The sequence below is a fragment of the Schistocerca gregaria genome, chromosome 4 (genome assembly GCF_023897955.1).
Source record: "Schistocerca gregaria isolate iqSchGreg1 chromosome 4, iqSchGreg1.2, whole genome shotgun sequence".
Taxonomy (NCBI): Eukaryota; Metazoa; Arthropoda; class Insecta; order Orthoptera; family Acrididae; genus Schistocerca; species Schistocerca gregaria.
Window position 1 is genome coordinate 375,146,193 of NC_064923.1, and position 23,149 is coordinate 375,169,341.

The 23,149-nt window shown below is 41.9% G+C and overlaps 1 protein-coding gene across 2 annotated transcripts in view; it reads right to left on the reverse strand.

Moving 5' to 3' along the window:
* The window catches only part of LOC126266694 (neural cell adhesion molecule 2), a 571,136-nt gene that overhangs the window by 126,740 nt on the left and 421,247 nt on the right, over nt 1-23,149 (reverse strand). For both annotated transcript variants that reach the window (XM_049971131.1, XM_049971132.1), the window contains exon 10: nt 6,851-7,153. In XM_049971131.1, coding sequence (XP_049827088.1) covers nt 6,851-7,153 — 303 coding nt within the window. The remainder of the gene's footprint in view (nt 1-6,850; nt 7,154-23,149) is intronic.

Below are 23,149 nucleotides of genomic sequence, written 5' to 3' on the forward strand. Positions count from 1 at the left end.
GCTGCCAGTACTAGCGGTAACCCCACTCGGATCCCAAGTTCTCTCCCACACACACATTCATTAATGTTTCTTTCCCTATGACTGCTGCCAGTACTAGCGGTAACCCCACCATTTTCTACGTCGACTCTGCATCTGAGTAAAGGCTTTAATACTGCTATACACAAGATAATGATCATTTACACATAATGAAAGACTTACGAAATAGACTGTAAGTGAGAGGCTCATTTGATAGATGGATCCAATGTGTGGTTTCCATTGAATCAGTGCATTGTTTAGTTTTGAAGTATGCTCATAGTAACTCCGTGGGGTTGTATGAGTGATTTCATGCCAGCAGATGTAGAACTTTGGTTTCTCTTCATCTAAAAAGTCTTGTTCTACTACTCAGTACGGGTGTATATCTATTTATGTAATTTATATAACTTAAATACAATGATGAAGAAAGATTAAGGAAAGGCAAACCTACGTTTCTAGCATTTGCAGACTTAGAGAAAGCTTTTGACAATGTTGACTGGAATACTCTTTTTCAAATTCTAAAGGTGGCAGGGGTAAAATACAGGGAGCGAAAGGCTATTTACAATTTGTACAGAAACCAGATGGCAGTCATAAAAGTCGAGGGGCATGAAAGGGAAGCAGTGGTTGGGAAAGGAGTGAGACAGGGTTGTAGCCTCTCCCCGATGTTATTCAATCTGTATATTGAGCAAGCAGTAAAGGAAACAAAAGAAAAATTTGGAGTAGGTATTAAAATTCATGGAGACGAAGTAAAAACTTTGAGGTTCGCCGATGACATTGTAATTCTGTCAGAGACGGCAAAGGACTTGGAAGAGCAGTTGAACGGAATGGACAGTGTCTTGAAAGGAGGATATGAGATGAACATCAACAAAAGCAAAACGAGGATAATGGAATGTAGTCAAATTAAATCGGGTGATGCTGAGGGAATCAGATTAGGAAATGAGACACTTCAAGTAGTAAAGGAGTTTTGCTATTTAGGAAGTAAAATAACTGATGATGGTCGAAGTAGAGAGGATATAAAATGTAGACTAGCAATGGCAAGGAAAGCGTTTCTGAAGAAGAGAAATTTGTTAACATCGAATATAGATTTATGTATCAGGAAGTCGTTTCTGAAAGTATTTGTTTGGAGTGTAGCCATGTATGGAAGTGAAACATGGACAATAACTAGTTTGGACAAGAAGAGAATAGAAGCTTTCGAAATGTGGTGCTACAGAAGAATACTGAAGATAAGGTGGATAGATCACGTAACTAATGAGGAGGTATTGAATAGGATTGGGGAGAAGAGAAGTTTGTGGCACAACTTGACTAGAAGAAGGGATCGGTTGGTAGGACATGTTTTGAGGCATCAAGGGATCACAAATTTAGCGTTGGAGGGCAGCGTGGAGGGTAAAAATCGTAGAGGGAGACCGAGAGATAAGTACACTAAGCAGATTCAGAAGGATGTAGGTTGCAGTAGGTACTGGGAGATGAAGCAGCTTGCACAGGATAGAGTAGCATGGAGAGCTGCATCAAACCAGTCTCAGGACTGAAGACAACAACAACAACAACAAAATACAATGATGGTTTAGAGGAGGACAAGGTCGCATGTCGACGGACTGAGGTATTTGGTCATTGGGTACAAGGAAACTCTGAACGGTAACTTGACGTCTTTCATTGCAAGTTAGATTATTGTTGTACATATTTGGGAAATTGGTGAACCATGCATTCATGTTTGGCCTCTTCTTATAACAACACGATGTAACAGGATGAAATTCTATACCTGCTGATGACGTAAGATTATTGCTAATAACCATTCCACCTGTGTTTCTGCAAGCGGTAGGTTTGCAGCTTGTGTTAGAAGAGGTATTGTCAGCAGAACGATAATTTAATCCGCAGCAAGTACTGTAGTTGAGATGAAGAAGGACGTACAGCTGTACTGAGTCACAGAATAGACGGCATCCTAACTGCACTACGTTTCAGTCATTATTCCCCTATAATGAAAATGCAGTGGACATATTTTGCGACGAATGTAGCTAAATACACACAACCACCTGAGAATTGTTGATATCAATCCACGTTCTATTAACAGTGAATCATCACTTTTGTCCGTGGCAACTGTTAACCACATTAGTGTGACCGTTTAAATACGCACGTGATGGTGTATTTAGGTTTATTTTATAATGGGGGTTCGAAATCGATCTGCGGATTTTCTACCTAAGGTACCTGCTACAAATATATCGCGAAATCCGCCTTCAGAACTGCTCGTCGGATTGGCAGCTTTATTTTGTGTGCACTAATAAAATAAAAATGACCTCAGAAACTGATTTATTTTTTGAGACTTACAGTTAGTTACATCTTTAGGACAGAACCACAGACATGCACCACTACCACTTGTATAAACGCCACAAAGTAGCGTACAAGTCTCACAAATTTACCAACAGTACATGATCTCTAAGAAAGGAGTAGTTTATGAAATGTTCTTCCTGAGAACCGGATGTTCGTGACGAATATTCTGCGTCGAATCCCGAACCTCTCCACAGAGTGGGAGAGACTGGAGGCATTCGAAGCTGCTGGCGGCGATGCAATTGCTGGCAGGTGATTTCAGTCCTACGTGACAGAAAGAGACCTCACTCTGGAATGTACGCTTTTCCCTTACTTTCGATTCCAGAAACCACTGATAACATTAAAATCACACCACTACATTGCAAAAGATCTCACCGTGCAAATGCATATGTGATACTCCAGCTCAAAAACAGATTATCGGGACCCTAGATCAATGTCTCATCACGTTTCACGAAAACTCATGAAGCAATGACATTCTGAAAATGCTTAGTTAAGCAAAATCTGAATGCGGCAGTATGTGGACAGTATCGTTTCCCACGCAACATGAGTAAGCATAATAGGGAGGGCAGATTACACATCTACTCTTTGTTCACCTATCTGTAGGCTGCACCGGCCTTTGTGAAGAGTAAATCTAAACGAATGGGTAGATATGTAACTGTATCGTACAAGACTCCGATTTATGAAAGCTTAAAACAGACAAAGCTGTGTCTTTATAGACTGCTACTGAGTTTACAGAATATTATTTAGAGATTTCCAAGCAAACCGTTTCATATTGCTGGTGACTCTTACTTCGTTAACACAGATCACAGTGAAAGAAATAAAAAGGCAAAGAAGGAAAGAAGGAAAGAGTCGTACTTTGTTGTTAGCTGGAAGACCACGACAGGCAAGTTCAGCCGGCCAATCAGAAAGCGCTTCTTCTCCTGGTGCTCTTTCCTCGTTGTGCGTGAGGACGGTTTCTGTTGAGTGTCGGTAACTGTAACGGTTCATTGCATATGTGTTGTATTGACCTCGAACGTAAGGATGCTTGATGGTTTGTATTGCCCTACAATAAAGTAGCACAGAACATGTGCATATTTTTTACAGACCCAAGCCATCAGAAAGTAAGTAAACTTCAAGACATGTGATTACCGTTGATGAAGGAAATGTTGACAATGATGATCATTTCGAATTTATTTGTTTAACCTTTCTACTGGTGATGAAGCAACGGCAAACGAGTCGTATGGTTAAATAGAAAAAGAGCAGTAAACTTCGAAGTCTGTCCAAGCGCATGCCGCAAATGCTCGTTGCGATACCTGTTGTTTCGAACTGTTGTCCCAAAGTGCTTCATATAGAAAGGTTGTCTAACAGCTATGAATATTTACAATTATATTGAAGAAAGACACCGTTTGACTTATATAGTGTGTTTCATTCGAATAATCAGTTTCGGCCCTTGATATAGATCGTCCTCAGATCCAAACATCTAAAGAAAGACAAGTACATACTAAGTGTCACATACGGTGTCTTTCTTCATTATGAAGCCTGTAACAATTAGGTATAGTCAAACTTTCAGGAAATATCGCTCAAACATAGAGGAATAAAATATATTATATGTTCATGGGTCCAGGAACGCTTTATTCACGTATTAGAGCTCAATTTCTCCTTCTGTTCATAATCGCCTTAATCATGGTAAACTCAGCTCGTTTGAATTGTACTTAACAAACAGAACGCAAATTGTTGTACTGAATCATTAAAACAACGCTCGAAGGAGAAAAGCTTTTAGTAACTCGGGATAAATCACGAAGGGAGTCCAAAAAGGTTCCATTTGGGCCTACTCCTGTCCATCGTCATGGACTGTCAGAATCTTCGCGAAATTGTGCAATTACGTCATCAACAAAGATTTTTTCGTAACGACTGGGCCGGCATTGTTGGTGAATGTTTGTTAGGGTTCAAATTGCTCTGAGCACTATGGGACTTAACATCTGAGGTCATCAGTCCACTAAACTTAGAACTACTTAAACTTAACTACTCTAAGGACATCACACACATCCATGCCCGAGGCAGGATTCGAACCTGCGACCGTAGCAGCCGCGTGGTTCCGGCTCCTTGGTCTAGACGCTCTCCACACCTAAACCTTGTAAACGTTTATTTCTAGGAACATTTGAAAGCCGTTGTGTACAGAACCTCGGTACAATATTCACAGAATCCTCGTGCCCGCACTGTGGAAGACTATGGAACATTACGCATTCTCCAAGGATGCAGCAGTGCGTCAGGGATTAAATGCGACGGCGGATTGACGCAGGTATCCTGGCTAACGGACAGCATTTTGAACATTTGATTTAGGTAAGTGTTTTGTATTGTGCTAACTTTTTTTCCTGTGTGTTTTCCATGATAAATGTTGTTCAAGATTCGTTGAAACTGAGCTCCAGCATGGAACTCAAGCCTTTCCGGACCCATTACCGTACAATATATTTTCTTACTCTACGAGAGAAAACTCTAAGCCGTAGTTGCTCGTACTGATCATGTTTTCGATAGGAGTCGTTCTCTTTCGTATCCAGCAGTTAGTGTCGACTAGGTGGCGCGAGGCGACATGGGAGTGTAGTGGCGAGCACGGGCGGCTAACGAGAGAGAGAGAGAAAGAGAGAGAGAGAGAGAGAGATAGAGCACCCGAAATGAGCAGAGATACGGAGTGCATCTCCGTACGGCCGAGCGGTTGGATTTGGCATTCGCTTGGCCATAGTGTAATGTGGAGAGGCTCGTGGTGGTTCTGTCGTAGCGTCTTCTTGAGCGTTGCCATGTAGTGGAAGATGGCTTGGTTCCTTCTTCGTGTTGGTCAATGTTTCACTTCTTGGCTAGCTAGAAACTCAAGTATTTCTTATTGGGATACTGGCTGATTATGTGAAGGTAGTCTCTCACTCTATGCTTATCAATCACTTCTGCTTTTATCAACAATGTTGTTCATTGTTTTATTTAGAAAGTGCCTTTTAAGCTGTTGCATGAGGTTTGGTCCTCAATATATTCTATTTAAAACTTGTTTAAAAAATAATAGGAAAGAAATAGTCTATTTCCTTGCGTATGATATTTAAGATGCCTTGATTCAAATGGTTCTGTGCACTATGGGACTTAGCATCTAACGTCATCAGTCCCCTAGAACTTAGAACTACTTAAACCTAAATAACCAAAGGACATCACACACGTCCATGATCGAGGCAGGATTCGAACCTGCGGCCGTAGCAGCAGTGCGGTTCCGGACTGAAGCGCCTAGAACCGCTCGGCCACAGCGGCCGGATATTAAGCATCTCCCAGAGGCTTGGAAGACCGCCTCTTTGCTATCTCCATTGCGTATCGACACCGTCTTTTTAGCCATCGCCATTTGTTAAGTGGTGCTCCCCCACCACTCTGTGCTCGTTCCGCTCAATCTTTGACAGTCTGCCATTTTCTGACGGAATACCATTTTTTTATCACTTACGTTATCGTTTGTGTTTGCCATCTAAGTTATCAGTCGTTTTAGCGAACGACGCGCTGGCTGTCGATCGCATTTTACTCGTACTTTTTATCCGTCGTAACGATATGGCAAAAGCCGTTTCATTTTTAGTTCAGGACCTCCGTTTCTTTGTGACGTATTTCCCTGTTGTCACGACCAAAGACGATATTAATTGTCTTTCTAGTTTTAAAACTCTTGTACTTTCACTACTGTTTCTGTGGTTATCACATTTGTTTGAATCTTAAAGAGTGCTTTTCTGCAGGGATTAGTATTTTGATTCTTTAATAATGGTAATTTATTTTTCTGTGGATTTACCTCGGACGTTATTGTTATATGTGATTTCGAGTTGTTATAAATTTCAGGCCACCTATTCCTCACATGAAAAGTTAAAAGGGTGCTCATGTAATTTCAAGCTGCTAAAATCTGAGTCCACTCACTGTTTTCTTGGAAAACTTTTAACTTTGTTGAAGTCCGAAATGGTTAATGTCAATGCTTTTAAATTCTGAATGTGAAATGAAGGTGTTTGTTTTAATGGTGAATGATGATGATGATGACGTTTGGTTTGTGGAGCGCTGAACTGTGCGGTCATCAGAGCCCGAACAAAATCCCAATTTTTACACAGTCCAATGTTTTTCTACCCAATCCAATCTAGCTACTGTCACGAATGATGATGATGAAACGAGGAAGACAACACAAACAACCACTTCTCTGTCAGAGGAAATCCCCAAGCCGGACTGGAATCGAACCCGGGACCCCATGATCCAGAGGCAGCAAATCTCGCTACTAGACCACGAGCGGCGGACATGGTGAATGATGTTTTACGAGTAGATTGCCCAAGGTCCAGTCCTTCCACTGACCGACATTTGATAGCTCCGACATAGGCGAAATTACCAGACTCAGAATCTATCCTGAAAATCTGGCCACACCTTCCTGTTACGTCGTGCATTTCCTGAATGCTTGAACTTCCCCTCCCTCCATCTTCCGGCCCTAAGTGTGGTATTTGTCACACGGCTGGCGTTATTCGCAGATACGAGGTGCAGAGTGCGTGCCGGTACCGACCTGTGAACTTGGCGACGCCCTTGAACGTGACGGCGTCGATGACGTAGGCCTCGCTGCGGCCCTTGGCGTTGACGGCGTAGAGGCGCACCTGGTAGCTGGCGCCCGCCTCCAGGCCGAAGACGTCGAAGGCGGGCGGCGCGCGGCCCGCCGTCGCGTTGCGGCGCAGCTGGAGCTGCGGCAGCTCCAGCACCTCCATGAGGAAGCTCTGCGGCAGCCCGCCGTCGAAGCTCTCCAGGCACTCCACGTGCAGCGAGTCCGACGTCTGGTTCACCACTGTGCAGTTCACCAGCGGGAACGGCCGCCCTGTGTCAAACACGCAGACCCTCTGTTACACGGCACAACAAACTTTCCTCAAAATTGCACCTGCACTGTTCGAGCAAGGGCTGACTAGCGTTCTCTGTGGCTGAAAATAAAGAGTGCTGAAAAGTTACTAACCGGAATGAGATACGCCAGCATGAAATTGTACAGAATGTCCTGAAAGTGGATATATTTTTACGAGAGTTGACAATTCCATTATGCGCATAATATCACGATGACTTGGTTTCGTAATGGCATGCTTCAGTAAAGCACTCTCGCTTTACAAGCCCCGTCACTTGGAATTAACACTCGAGCTTTCGATACACGTCTCCTCCATTTTCGTCCGGGGTGGGTGCTTCTAGATGCCATAAAGGGTACAAGGTGCAACCAAATGTAGGTGGTGGCTCATGTCAGAACTAACGATTTGTGTCGCTTTGCATTGGAAGAGATCCTCTCTGTTAAGGGTGGATAACTGAATTGGTCAAGTGTACCAGTCTTGACTTTGACATAGAAGCACCTATCGTCCTCTGGTACAGAGCCAAGTGAAGGGTTAGAACCAGAGGCTCAGACAGTTCTGTCACCGTTTAGGTTGCGGATTCTTCGACTTATGCCACTGGTCGGTGGGTTTCCAGTTTCCACTAAGTAAGTGTGGAGTCCAAACAAGCAAGGAATAGGCTACACAGGTAAAGGGGGTTGTGTAAAGAGGACTGAGCGGTTTTCTTAAGGTCTCTGAGGGTCTCGGGAAGGTGCAGAAAGGACTTCAGTCACAAAGGATGCAGGGTGAACACAGGAAGAGGGTAGACATAGAAACAATGTATACTGTAGTTGTAAACTGTGGTAACTCTGTTGGAAAAATCCAGAGATCCAATCGATAAAAGGAAGGGCTGAATCTCAAATCATTATAGGTACGGTAAGCTGGGTAAAGGCGGAAACAAGTTTAGCCGAAAGTTTTACAAAGGATCTAGCCGTTTTGAGAAAGGATAGGTTAAATATAGTCGAGGATAGAGTGTTTATTGCTGTCAGAAGTAGTTTATCTTGTAGTGAAATTCAAGCAAGCAGTACCTGTGAGTTAGCAAGTGTAGGCTACACCTAGCAACCCGAATAAATTAATAACTGGTTCATTTTACCAACACCAACCCACCCCCTCATCTCCTCCTCACGACTCAGATGATGCAGTTGCTGAACAGTTGAAAGAAAATTCGAATATCATTTCAAATAGGTACCACACGCATACAATTATAGTTGGTGGTCACGTCAATCTACCCCCGATATGTTAGCGAAAATAGATGTTTAAAGTCAATGGTAGACATAAAACATAGTCCGAAACTGTAGTTAACGCATTCTCAGAAAAATATTTTTTACAACTTTTTCAGGCGCCCACTCGAAATAGGGAGAATCACGACACATACAGGGCTTAGTGACCACAAGGTCGTTGTAGAGAGATTGAATACCATAACATCCAAACCCATCAAAAATAAACGCAAAATACAGCTACCTTCAAGAAAAGCAGATTAAAATTCGCTAGGCTCCATCCTGACAGACAGTCTCCATTCTTCAAATCTGAGTAAGCGTAGATAGGATGATGTTTCGATTCAAAGAAATGGTATCGACGGAAGTAAAGAGAATTATACCAAAAAATTAATAAGGGATTGAACTGATCACCCCTGGTACACAAAACAGGTCAGAACACTATTGCACAAGCAACGAAAAAAGCACACCAAATTTACAGGAACACAAAATACCCAAGACCCGTGAAGTTTTGTAAAAGCTCGAAATTTAACGCGAACTTCAATGTGAGATGCTTTTAATGGTTTCCACAACGAAACTCTATCTAGAAATCCCTATAATAACCTATAGAGAACCTGATCGTATGTAATGTACACCAATGGCAATACGCAATCAATACCTTCACCGCGCGATTACAATCGTGATGACATTGCTGAAAGTGCCACTAAAGCAGAGTTACTTAACACAGTTTTCCGAAATTCCTTCACAAAAGAAGACATTGTAAATATTCCAGAATTAGAATCAATAACAACTGCTCACATGAGTAACTTAGAAGTAGATGTGGCGAGACAGCTTAAAACACTTAAGAAAGGCAAGGCTAGCGGTCCAGATTGTACACTTCAGGTTCCTTTCAAAGTATGCTGATACAATAGCTTAATAATTACCAATCATATACAACCACTCGCTTATTGAACGATCCCCAAAGGCTGGAAAGTTACACAAGTCATACCGACACCAAAAAAAAGGACACAGTAGTAATCAGCTGAATTACAGACCCTTGGTACTAATGCCCATTTGCAATAGGATTTTGAAACATACACTGTGTTCGAACGTTATAAATCAACTCAAAGAAAACGATAATTGACAAAAAGCTAAGGCGGATTCAGAAAATATCGTTCTTGTGAAACACAACGAGCTATATATTCTCACGAAGTAAGGAGTTCTATCGACAGAGGACGTCAAACTGATTCCATATTTTTTGATTTCCAGAAGAATTTTGACACCTTCTGCCCACCTATTGGCTATCGCCTGTGATGTGTGAGTGGATTCGTGGTTTCCAGTCAGAAAAGTCAACGTTCGTAATAACTGACGTGAAGTCATGGAGTAAACCAGAAGTAATATCTGGCGTTCTCCAAGGAAAGTTATAACCCCTCTGTTGCCGCTGATCTACATAAACGATTTAGGAAATATTCTAAGCAGTCCTTTTAGATTGATGATGCTGTCATTTACTGTCAAGTTAAGCTGTCATTTGATCAAAACAAATTGCAAAACAAGACTGTATGGTGCAAAAAGTAGCATTGGACTGTAAATTTTGAAAAGTGTGAAGCCATCCACTTGACCACTAAAAGAATCGGCTAAATTTCTTCTGTAGGATAAATCACACAAATATCAAGGCTGTGAACTCAACTAAATACTTAGGGAGTAAAGTTATGGATAACATAAACTGGAACGATCACGTAGTCAAGGTTGTGGGGAAAGCAAACTAATGACTGTGACTTACCGGCAGAACATTTAGAAAATATAACAGATCTACTAAAGAGGCTGCTTATATACGATAACGTTGTCGGAAAAGCAAACCAAGACTGTGCATTATTGGCAGAAAGCTTAGAAAATGTAAAACGTCTATTAAAGAGACTGCTTACGTACGCTTGTCTGCCCTCTGCTGCAGTATTGGTGTGCGGTATGGGATACTCACCAGATACGACTGACGGAGGACATCGAAAAAGTTCAATGAAGGTCAGATCGTATTTTACTATCGCGAAATAATAGAGTACCACGGATACGGTACAGGAATTGGGGAGGTATTCATTAAAACAAAGGTGTTTTTCGTTGCGGCAGTATCTTCTCATGAAATTTGAATCACGAACTTTCTCCTCAGAATGTGAAAGTATTTTCTTGGTGCCCACTTACACAGGGAGAAATGACTGTCGTAATAAAGTAAGAGAAATCAGAGCTCGAACGGAAAGATATAACTGTTCGCTTTTCCCACGTTCTCATCGAGAGTGGAATTACAGACCAGTAGCTTAAAGATGGTTGGATAAATCCTCTGCCAAGCACTTAATTGTGACCTACAAAGTAATCAAGTAGATGTGGATGTAGATGTATTCAAGCCTTGATCTCCCTCCAAAATTTTTATCCCTCCCCCCCGTTCCCAATTCTGTCTTCCATTGCCAAATTGACGATTCCTGGATGCTCAGTACATGTCCTATCATCAGACCCCACCTTTGAATCAAGTGTGCCGTAAATTCCTTTTTCCCGAATTCGGTTCTCTATTCTATCTACCCATCTCATCATCAGTATTCTTATGTAGCACCACATTTCAACATTTCAAAAGCTTCTGCCCTCTTCTTACTCGAACTCTTTGTCGTCCACGTTTAACTTTCGTGCAATGGCATACACCAGAAGAATAGTTTGGGAAACACTTTATAATCAGTAATATATGTTAATAGTATTCTCTTTTTAAAAAAGCTTCTTGTGCTGTTGCCAGTCTGCCTTATTTTGCTGCCCAAATAGCAAAGCTCATATACTACTTTTAGCGCCTAATACAATTTTTTTAGCATCACGTAATTTAATTCGATTAAATTCCATTACCCGTGCTTTACTTTTACTTACCAGCTCCTTTCAAGAGACTATCCTTTCCATTCAACTGTTCTAAGTTCTTTGCGGTCTCTAAAAAGAAATACAGTGTCAGCGGGGTAATTCAACGTTTTATTTCTTTCCTGTGAACTTCAATTCCGTCTCCAAATTACACCTTCACTTTCTTTTTTGTTTGCTCAGTGTTTACTCAGAATAACGCCTGGAGCAGGCCACTAGCCTCAATACTTCTCCAACGTTTTCTTTTATTTCATGTCCTTTGATTCTTAGAACTACAGCCTGGGTTCTGTACAAGTCATCAGTAATCTTAAGCCGTGATGAAACCTTCTCGGGTGATCAGTTCAGAAATGGCGTCGTCTTGTCACAACGCTCCGGTGCGTTTCGTACCCATCAGCTTCAGACTTGCAGTATTTTACACCTTTTAGCCTCAGAATTACAAACAATGTTGTCCATTCAACTTCATCAGAAAATTCCTCTAAATCCATTAACGTAGTTTTGCCTTTCATTAACGAATATCCTAAGATAAGTCTTACAGTCAATATAGGCTCACGTGCTCCTACATTCCTACGGAACCCAAAATGTTATTTCCCAAGGCCAGCTTCTCCCAGGTTTTCTATTCTTTTGTAAACAATTCATGGCAGTATTTTGCAACTATGACGTATTAACCTGACAGTTCTGTAACTTTCACACCTGTCAGATCATGCTTTCATCGGAACTGAATTTATTACATATTCGGAACTGAATTTATTACATAATTTTTTATGTCCGAGGGTATTATTCCTATCTCATGTAAGTCGTACATCAGGTGGAAAGTTTACTCTGGTTCCCGAAGGATTTCAGTAATTCACAGTTAATGTCGCTTATTCCAGGGGCATTGTTCTGCTCTTTCAACTTCGTGTCAAATTCATCTCGCAGTATCGTATTTCCCAATTTATCTTCACCTACTTCCTCTTCACGCTCTGTAGCGTTGCTTTAATTGTTAATTTCCATTGTGTAGCCACTCTATAAATTCTTCCCACCTTTCGGGTTTTTATTGTCTGCACTTACAATAGGCAGATAGATGGTAGATGGACCAAGTAAACAGTTTTTCACCGAATTCCAGGGTATAATTAAAAATCAATAGAATATAATGGAATATGCGTTAACGGCATCAGAAAAATTGCAGCAGCAACATGAGTATGCATCGCTGAAACTGTGTGCTATTGAAATCGGAGGTACTGACGGTCACCTTCGTTGACTGATGCCGCATTTTAAGTCTGTGGTTACGTTAGCAACATTCGATGGCTGAAATATCTATTTACAGAGTTACATACTTTTAGCAGATTTTTTTTGTTAGTGTAAGGGGTATTCATGATTACATTTTTAAGTGTATAGTGAATGGTACTTTATTGTTGCTGCCTGTGATGTAGGAAGAAGATTTGTTACCAGAATGTTGAATGAATCGTCTGAATAACAGTAGGACTAGCTGCAACAAAATGAAAGGCATTTTCGTATTCATGAAAATTCAATAACGTCGTCTAACAAAGCCTGTATCGTGAAACAATAGTCTATGGGGGCTGTGTGTGCCTACGTTATTCCCTTGTTACCGGCAGTAGCAAATGTTAGTCACATATTTAAGCGGAATGAGTTCGTGTAAGACTTTAGATCAAACTATACAAAGGTATTGGAATAACTAAAGACACTTTCCGTGAAATAGTACTGATGAACACATCAAAAGCACCGCCTCCTTTCGCTTTTGGGTTAATAAATACCTAGCCTACATAATTTACTATTTGCCTGCAGTAACCGCAGTCATCGCACGTCCGTTGATAACATTTTCTGAACAATCTCCGTACTGCGAAATGAGAGAGTCATAGTACCTGCAAAGCCACTTCTATGATTGGCGATGTCGCTATGGTTTAATCATTACCGTCTATAATGGCGTTTTACATATTGTAGTTGTGGTAACCCTTTCGAATTAATGGCCGAGAGCTTTACGCTGTGCAATATTGTGACGAGAAAATTTGTAAAACGCTTTTCCAATGTAAAATGGACGTAGCGTGTAGCGTGTTGTTGGCATTATCATTAACTACAGTTACTTGCATTCTACCTAGAAGAATTTTCAATATGGTTCTTCAAAATGTCAGCGTTAAACGTCTTACATTTACTGTAGGTCTTGTTATAAAGATATGATGTACATACGTTGTTTGCTAAATGATTGGAATTGGTTACCTTGTTATTCCTTTAAATGTGCTTTACGGAATGAGATCGAAAACTTACGCGACGGCACTTATGTGTAAAATATTCTCGGTTTTCTTGCCGGGTCAGTTCGGAATAAAATCTCGAGCTTTCGACGGTAGCCTCCCCCGTCATCGTCAGGAGCAACTGACGATGACGATGGAGGCTATCGTCGAAAGCTCGAGATTTTATACTGAATTGACGAGGCAAGAAAACCGAGAATGTTTTACATATGCTTTACGGAATGGTTGCAGTCACATGTATACGTAAACGAAAATACAACAAAAATACGTTTGTATTACGATTTACGAGATTTAGTATGTGCTGTCGTTTCCAGGTCGAGAACACGAAGGTTAGTTTTACACTTATTCTCGTGAGAACATATATGAGAGTCTATTATGACAAGGAACATATCATTGAGTCAGGGGCCAAATAATGAGACACACAATTCAACAGCTAGTACGTTTACCTAATTGTACATAGGCCTAATAATTGTACTATAATGATGAACACAGCCAGAGAATAGCGTGTAGTAGGATTTCAGTATAATTTATTCCAGTGAATGGTAAAGTATAAAAGACAAAGTGTGACTTATAACCACTGGCTTTAAGCGTTTAAGGAACCGCTAAGTACTTGTTGGTGGTTTGTGGAAATCCGGCCACGAAATTCGAGCGACGGGCAGACAGGACGTGGCAACGTTACCTTACTGGGAAAGGCTCCTGATTGAGAGAGGGTACTCGTCACCAGCTGGCTTTCTATATAATGGAAACACGTTCCTTCCTTAAACCTGTGCCATCTTGAGAAATATAACAGGCGAACCATGTTTCCTGCAGCTGAGCGACTAAGTGGGATTTCCGACCATTCCATAGTTTGCAGAAAACCGTGTGGACAGGGCAACCACAGCTGTGCCTCATGATCTTGAGGATTAACAAGCAGGTGCATCCGAATTTAATCTTTTTATTATCTACATCTACATCCATACTCCGCAAACCACCTGACGGTGTACCCTGAGTACCTCTATCGGTTCTCCCTTCTATTCCAGTCTCGTATTGTACGTGGAAAGAAGGATTGTCGGTATGCTTCTGTGTGGGCTCTAATCTCTCTGATTTTATCCTCATGGTCTCTTCGCGAGATATACGTAGGAGGGAGCAATATACTGCTTGACTTTTCGGTGAAGGTATGTTCTCGAAACTTTAACAAAAGCCCGTACCGAGCTACTGAGCGTCTCTCCTGCAAAGTCCTCCACTGGAGTTCATCTATCATCTCCGTAACGCTTTCGCGATTACTAAATGATCCTGTAACGAAGCGCGCTGCTCTCCGTTGGATCTTCTCTATCTCTTCTATCAACCCTATCTGGTGCGGATCCCACACTACTGAGCAGTATTCAAGAAGTGGGTGAACAAGCGTACTGTAACCTACTTCCTTTGTTGTCGGATTGCATTTCCTTAGGATTCTTCCAATGAATCTCAGTCTGGCATCTGCTCTACCGACGATCAGCTTTATATAATCATTCCATTTAAAATCACTCCTAATGCGTACTCCCAGATAATTTATGGAGTTAACTGCTTCCAGTTGCTGACCTGCTATTTTGTAGCTAGATGATGAGGGACCTATCTTTCTATGTATTCGCATCACATTACACTTGTCTACATTGAGATTCAATTGCCATTCCGTGCACCATGCGTCAATTCGCTGCAGATCCTCCTGCATTTCAGTACAATTTTCCATTGTTGCAACCTCTCGATACACCACAGCATTATCTGCAAAAAGCCTCAGTAAACTTCCGATGTCATCCACCAGGTCATTTATGTATATTGTGAATAGCAACGGTCCTATGACACTCCCCTGCGGCACACCTGAAATCACTCTTACTTCGGAAGATTTCTCTCCATTGAGAATGACACGCTGCGTTCTGTTATCTAGGAACTCCTCAATCCAATAACACAATTGATCTGATAGTTCGTATGCTCTTACTTTGTTCATTAAACGACTGTGGGGAACTGTGTCAAACGCCTTGCGGAAGTCAAGAAACACGGCATCTACCTGTGAACCCGTGTGTAAGGCCCTCTGACTCTCGTGGACGAATAGCGCGAGCTGGGTTTCACACGACCGTCTTTTTCGAAACCCATGCTGATTCCTACAGAGTAGATTTCTAGTCTCCAGGAAAGACATTATACTCGAACATAATACGTGTTCCAAAATTCTACAACTGATCGACGTTAGAGAAATAGGTCTATAGTTCTGCACATCTGTTCGACGTCCCTTCTTGAAAACGGGGATGACCTGTGCCCTTTTCCAATCCTTTGGAACGCTTCGCTCTTCTAGAGACTTACGGTACACCGCTTCAAGAAGGGGGGCAAGTACTTTCGCGTACTCTGTGTAAAATCGAACTGGTATCCCGTCAGGACCAGCGGCCTTTCCTCTTTTGAGCGATTTTAATTGTTTCTCTATCCCTCTGTTGTCTATTTCGATATCTACCATTTTGTCAACTGTGCGACAATCTAGAGAAGGAAGCACAGTGCAGTCTTCCTCTGTGAAACAGCTTTGGGAGAAGACATTTAGTATTTCGTCCTTTAGTCTGTCATCCTCTGTTTCAGTACCATTTTGGTCACAGAGTGTCTGGACATTTTGTTTTGATCCACCTACTGCTTTGACATAGGACCAAAATTTCTTAGGATTTTCTGCCAAGTCAGTACATAGAACTTTAATTTCGAATTCATTGAAAGCCTCTCGCATAGCCCTCCTCACACTACATTTCGCTTCGCGTAATTTTTGTTTGTCTGCAAGGCTTGGCTATGTTTATGTTTGCTGTGAAGTTCCCTTTGCTTCCGCAGCAGTTTTCTAACACGGTTGTTGTACCACGGTGGCTCTTTTCCATCTCTTACGATATTGCTTGGCACATACTCATCTAACGCATATTGTACGATGATTTTGAACTTTGTCCACTGATCCTCAACACTATCTGTACTTGAGACAAAACTTTTGTGTTGAGTCGTCAGGTACTCTGTAATCTGCTTTGTGTCACTTTTGCTAAACAGAAACCGGTTTCATGGCTCTGAAAACCACTTCTTCCCGTGACATCTGTATAAAAAGGTATTATGAATGTATAATAGACTCTAAAATAGCCCCTAACATGAAAGGTTTTGGCTACTGTGCAACTTCGATGCAAGGTCCCCTCTTCTCTTTAAACCAACTGCTCATCAGGTCTTTACACGGTTTATAGTTATCTTCATCTTACCAGAGGATTGACGTAATGTAATGTGGTTAGGCTCCAGCCATTATTTTGGACTTGCATCCCCACGTCCCGCTGATTTAGATTCATTGACTAACCCCCATTTATCGGCTAACTGGTTTGGCCTGAGAACAAATGTTCGGTTCCATGTTCCTGGCTATTTAGCTCTTATGACTTATTTACGTGAGCATAATTTTCTCTGCTTCACATGTTTTTTAAAGTCCTTTACAACTTGTTGTAATCTGGTAACGAAAAAAAACCAGCTGGTGCCGCATTTTAACCTCCAAAATGATCTTTCGTAAGTGCCACATGTAAAAATCCCCCCCCCCCCTCCCCCGGTTTCAGAAGCGACCCCCACATAACGTAACGACGTGAAAGCCGAAAGCGCTGGCCGTATAGTCCTCGGCAGCAGACTGAGGCGTTCCTCTCGGCCTTCAAAGAAGGACCAAGCCATTCAATCTCAGACAGCTGTCAATCATCCACCGTGCACTGCCTGCTCTCTGCACGCTGAGAGACCATGTATTAATGGTGTTTCTTGCTTACTGTTTGATATTACTTTCTGTGTCCACCACTCAGTCATTCCGATGTGCTGCACACAATCAGTGAAGGTGCGACATATGGTTTGATTAATTATGAATAAACATGGCCGCCACCAAACATCAAATAAATTTTTCCCTGTAACCCCGCTAAAAATTCCCATTCTTCACATTTTAGGATCCATCATCGGTGGACGGAGTTGTGATGCAAGTAGCATTTTCTTGTGTATCTTAAGTTATCTTATTGTTTTGATAACCGTTCTGAACACAATTTTCTGTTTCATTGTTTCACTACATTCTGCGTCTTGCTTATGCAGGGCAGTAGTGTGTGTCAGTTTTCCTAAAAAATTTTATTATTATACTGCTTTTTGCTTTTGAACTGAAGGTTCGTTGACTATAAACTCTCTAAGCGAGTACGTGTACAGTATGTTTATTGTGAGGAGGTACTCCAGGATGCATTCAGGATGTCTATGAGTGAAGAAACTTTGTTTTTATTACACATTTTAAGCAGTGAATACTTTGAATATTTTCCCTGTATCCTCTCTTCTCAAACGTACTGTGCCTTATATATTAATGAATGCAAGAAGTTAAATTAAGAAGGTCTAGCTTTTTTCCCTAATTCTGTTTCTCACCATAACATAAAATTCAGTAACATAGTGTTTCACAATACCCTCATCGACGAAATCTTCATTAACCCCTATGTTTAGTAAATCTAACTTCTATCCTTGATTTCATCTACTGGATGAATATTTATGTATGTACTTTCCTTTAGATGAAAGGACCGCATCATCAACCAAGAAAACAAGTAATTTTAACATTTCACTCTATCTGTTAGGGCATACGTAATTGGGAGGTAAGCATATAGTGTGATAAATGACCAGTGTGCAGATACAAATGGCAGTCTGTGTCAAACTCTATGGTTACCTACATTAGTTCTAACTTAGCGGAAAGACAAATCATCGCATAAATGATTTATAAGAAAATATTTTGGCTGCTTGGAGCCAGATTTATCATATTAGAAAAATAACACTGGTATGAGACATGCATAGACGGAATAGTTTCTCACGAGGTGACGTGTCACATAATTTCGGTAACTAAACGCAATGAAGTCAGAATTGAAAGGAATATCATTAGACACTTTTTACATATCAACTAGCGAGAGTACCTGGCTCTGTCCTGGTATGTATTTATTACAGTCTTCAGTTGGTTCATCTGTCCTTTCCTCTTTCTCTGTCCATTTCCAGCCTGCCAGAGTAGCCATGCGGTTCTAGGCGCTACAGTCTGGAACCGAGAGACCGCTACGGTCGCAGGTTCGAATCCTGCCTCGGGCATGGATGTGTGTGATGTCCTTCGGTTAGTTAAGTCGCATAGTGCTCAGAGCCATTTGAACCATTTGTCCATTTCCATCACCCCATCTCTCGGTGCTCCTTGTCCACCCCTACAGACTGTCCATCTTCTCTTTACCCTCTTTGTGTAAATTTACTCCTCTTACCTCTATCCATTAGCACCTTCGTCATCTGCCTGTCTCCTCCTCCCCCCCTCTAATTCCACCTCTATTTGTAATTTTCCTCTTCTCTTGTCTCTGTCCACGTCGACCTCCTTCTTCTCTATTTCCATCCCCTCTCCTTCGGCATCTCCATCTCCTCTCCTTTCCTTTATGGGTCCAGCAGTTCCTCCTCTCTCTGTCAATCTCCTTCTTTTCCATTTCTCTGTCCATTTCCACCTCCGTCTCTATCTGTTCATCCTTTCCTCCCTCCTCTGTCTGTCTCTTCCATCCCCAGTCTCAGACACCCTCCTCCTATTTCCTCCCTATGTCGATCTCTTACTCTCTCCTCTCTCTGTCCATTTTTTCCTCCCAAATCTCTGTCCATCTCCTCCTCCTCTCGCCTGTACCTATTACCTCCTGCCCCCTCGCTGTCAGTCAATCTCCTCGTCCTTCCTTCTTTCTCCAAGTTGTGAAACTCAACCTAATTGGAGGCTGATGGTTCTAAGGCCTACAGTATTTCTTTCCAGTACGCAACTAGTATGTGTACCAAATTAGACTGAAATTGTCCAGTAGTTCAGGATGAATATCTACACTTGGATTTGTTCACATACGCACATTTAAAATATATTTCACAAATATTTAACATATTTCAAACGTACTGTACACGTATTTTGCTTGTTTGTCATTCGTATTTCGCCTTGCAGTTTCATCCTCAATGTTCATGACGTCACATCTCCTAAAATATGTGCTATACAATGATATAATTTTACAGGTACACCCAGTGGGAAATGTGATTACTATCTATGAAATGTATTGTGAATAGAATTAGTAGAAAGAATTAATGAATTAAAAAGTCATGCGTGACGCGGCAGTTCCACGCTCGTCGCTGTGTTTATGACGTCATATACTGAAGACCAAAAGAATCACATTATCTACCTAATATCGTGTAGGTCTCCGGCGAGCAAACAGACGTGCCTCAAAACGACGTCGTATGGACTCGAATAACGTCTGTGGTAGTGCTGGAGGGAACTGACACCATGAACCCTGTAGGGCAGTCCCTAAATCTGTAAGAGTACGAGGGGTGGAGATCTCTTCTGAACAGCACGTTGCAAGGCATCCCAGATATGGCCAATGATGTTCATGTCTGGGGAGTTTGGTGGACAGCTGAAGTGTTTAAACTCAGAAGACAGTTTCTGGAGCCACTCTGTAGGTTTTCTGGATGTGTGCGGTGTCGCATTGTCTTGCTGGAATTGCTCAAGTCCATCGTGATGCACAATAGACGTGAATGGATGCAGGTGACCAGACAGGATGCTTACATTCATGTCACGACCCACACAATTACAGAGCCTCCACCAGCTTTAACAGTCTACTGCTGACATTCAGGGTCCATGGATTTATCAGATTGTGTCCATACCCGTACACTTTCATCCACTCGATATAATTTGAAACGAGACTCCTCCGACAAATCAACATGTTTCCAATTATCAACAGTCCATTGTCACTGCTAACGAGTTCAGGCAAGGTGTAAAACTTTCTGTCATGCAGTCATCAAGAGTACACGAGTAGACTTCTGTTCCGAAAGCCCATATCGATGTTTCGTTGAATGGGTTCGCTGGCTGACACTTATTGATGGCCCAGCATTGAAATATCCAGCAATTTGCAGAATGGTTGCACTTCTGTGACATTGAACGATTCTCTTCAGTCGTCGTTGGTCCCGTTCTTGCAGGATCTTTTTCCGGCCGCAGCGATGTAGGAGATTCGATGTTTTACCGGATTCCTGATATTCGCAGTACACTCGTGAAATGGTCGTACGGGAAAATCTCCACTTCATCGCTATGTAGGAGAAGCTGTGTCCAACCGCTCGTGTGCCGGCTATAAAGCCACGTTCCAACTCACTTGAATCTCGATAACCGGCCATTGTAGCAGCAGTTACCGATCTACCAACAGTTGTCTTATAGAGCCGTTGGCGACCGCAGAGCAATGTTCTGCCAGTTTACATATCTCTGTATTTGAATACGCCTGCCTATACCAATTTCTTTGGCGCTTCAATGTATCGCCTCAATTATGTGTCATACGATGATATTTTATTGTATACACATATAGCGAGATATGCAGATACCGTCATGAGAAATGTATTTGCGAATAGAGTTAGTAGCAAATAAATTATAACTTAAAAGTTAACACATGCAGGAAACTTTGTTACACATTCAGTGTTTATGACGTCTTATCTGCTGAACGAGTCTCCTACAATGATATAATTTTTCTGGCACATACGATGGTACATGTGTTTGCTGTGTGCAAAATGTGTTACAAATACAGTTATCAGTAAAGAAATAATTAATTGTACCGTCATATTTCATGTGCCACTTTTAGTGCACGAACAGTAGTAATCGATAAACTTTTTTTTCCATTCATCGTTTTGTGGTTACACCTAAACTTCGTTGCAAGACTCCGAAGAGATGTCATTCTTAAATACTGGGTGATTGAAATATGGATATTCTCAAATCGTGGGCGACACTGTCTTCTCACTCCATCCCCGCACCTTTGAGAAGTGGATGGTCTTACCACCTCAGTGATTCTTTCCAGACAGTAAACGATACGAATAGCAAATTTGGATGAAATCAGTCCAGTGGTTTAGGATTAAAAGTGGAACGTACATACTTATTGTACTTGTGTACATGCGTGCAGTGTGACAATTATTGAACTGTATGAAAAAAAATGTAAATTAGTTACAAACTCCTTTATTCAACAGCAACAGTCACTACACACATTCGGATTTATGTAATGATATGTTCTATATACCTGCCATCATTGGCAATGATGAGGCGTAGACGAATAGCGAAATTCTGCAGGTCGCTCTGAAGTGTCGGAATATCGATGTTGCCGATGACCTCCTGAATGGTGGTTTTCTGCTCAGAAATAGTTTTGGGATTAATGCTGTATAACTTGTGTTTAATAGAGTCCCACGAAGAGGCGTCGTATGTATTCAGATCCAGAGAATATGGCAGCCATCGATGCCTACGCCAGTGGTCTCTGGGTACCCTAGAGCCTGAATCCGGACCCCGGAGTTCTCCTCCAGAAAATCAAACACTCTCGTGCTTGGATGGACTCGACCTCGGTCTTGCATGAACCACATCCTCTCGAAATTCATGTCACTTTGGATAATCATCTCCCAAAACCTTCACGTATCATTCGGTAGTCATCGTGCCCTCGAGAAATATCGCACCCATTATTCCGTGACTGTACACTATACACCACACACACACACCCGGTGAGGGTGAGACACTTCTAGATCGCGAAATGCGGATTCTCAGTATCGCAAATGCGCCAGTTTTGCGTATTGACGATGCCATTCAAATAAAAGTGGTGTTCCAAAATTCATAATTAATGTGAGGCAATGAAATAAAAAATGTTGTAACGCAATATTGAACAGGAGAGTAAAGAAATTGTGTAAGTTCAATGAAAACCAACATATAAAAGGTTTATCTAAACAATGATCCAACACTAATCTCCTCGATTATTAATCGGGCACATAACCTAACCAGCTTCTGGATCAGCTTGTCTGAATTAAATTCGTGTGGACGTTCCATTACTCACTCATTTCTATCTTCTGTAAACCTGAAAGCGGGTAGAAATAACGCCCTTAACACGCTTTACACTGCAGTAGCGCACGATACGCGCGGTATTGTAACATCTGTCAAATGAAATGCTGCTGGTGAACCACTGCTACGCCGGGTATCAAGCATGGGAAGAGAGGCTGTGGCAGCGAAATGGAAATTAATAACCTCGATAAATCTGCCACTCCGGTTTCAGCCCCGCGCCGTGCCCTGGGCTCGTTTTCGGATTAGCTGTTTATCCGGCCGCCGGAACCGTTTAATTAGACTGTCTCTCGCATCGGCTCTCCGGAAGGTCGCGACCGCACCGGTGCTCGCCGCGACCGCTAAATGACACCCAACACTTTGACAGAGCGCGTTTCCTGACTGCTGGTTCTCTGCCCGTGACGCTGCCAAATTACCTCACAGCGGGGTACTGCGCACCTCCTACCACAACGGCCCTGCAGGTGAAAGAAACATTCCGCTCTCTCCGGACATACATCGCCGTAAAATAAGGAATGAAACATTCTTTTTTTATGTCTGGGATTATTTTGCGTGTCTCATACTTCTTCTACACCGGGTGGAGTAGTTTTGACATAGCTGGCTCCCTCAAGAATCTAAAAAATCCCGATGGAATGTCGTCTCCCCAAAGGCCCTTGTATTGACTAAGGTCTTCCAGTGATGTTCCAAATTCTTTTCGCGCTGTCATACCGCCCACATCATTTGTACAAAAATTGTCTTCCAATTCACATTCCCTTCATTACCCTTCTTTATATTTCTTCCATCTCTCAAGTGTCCTTTTCCCGAAAAGATAAGAAATTGAATTATATATTACTA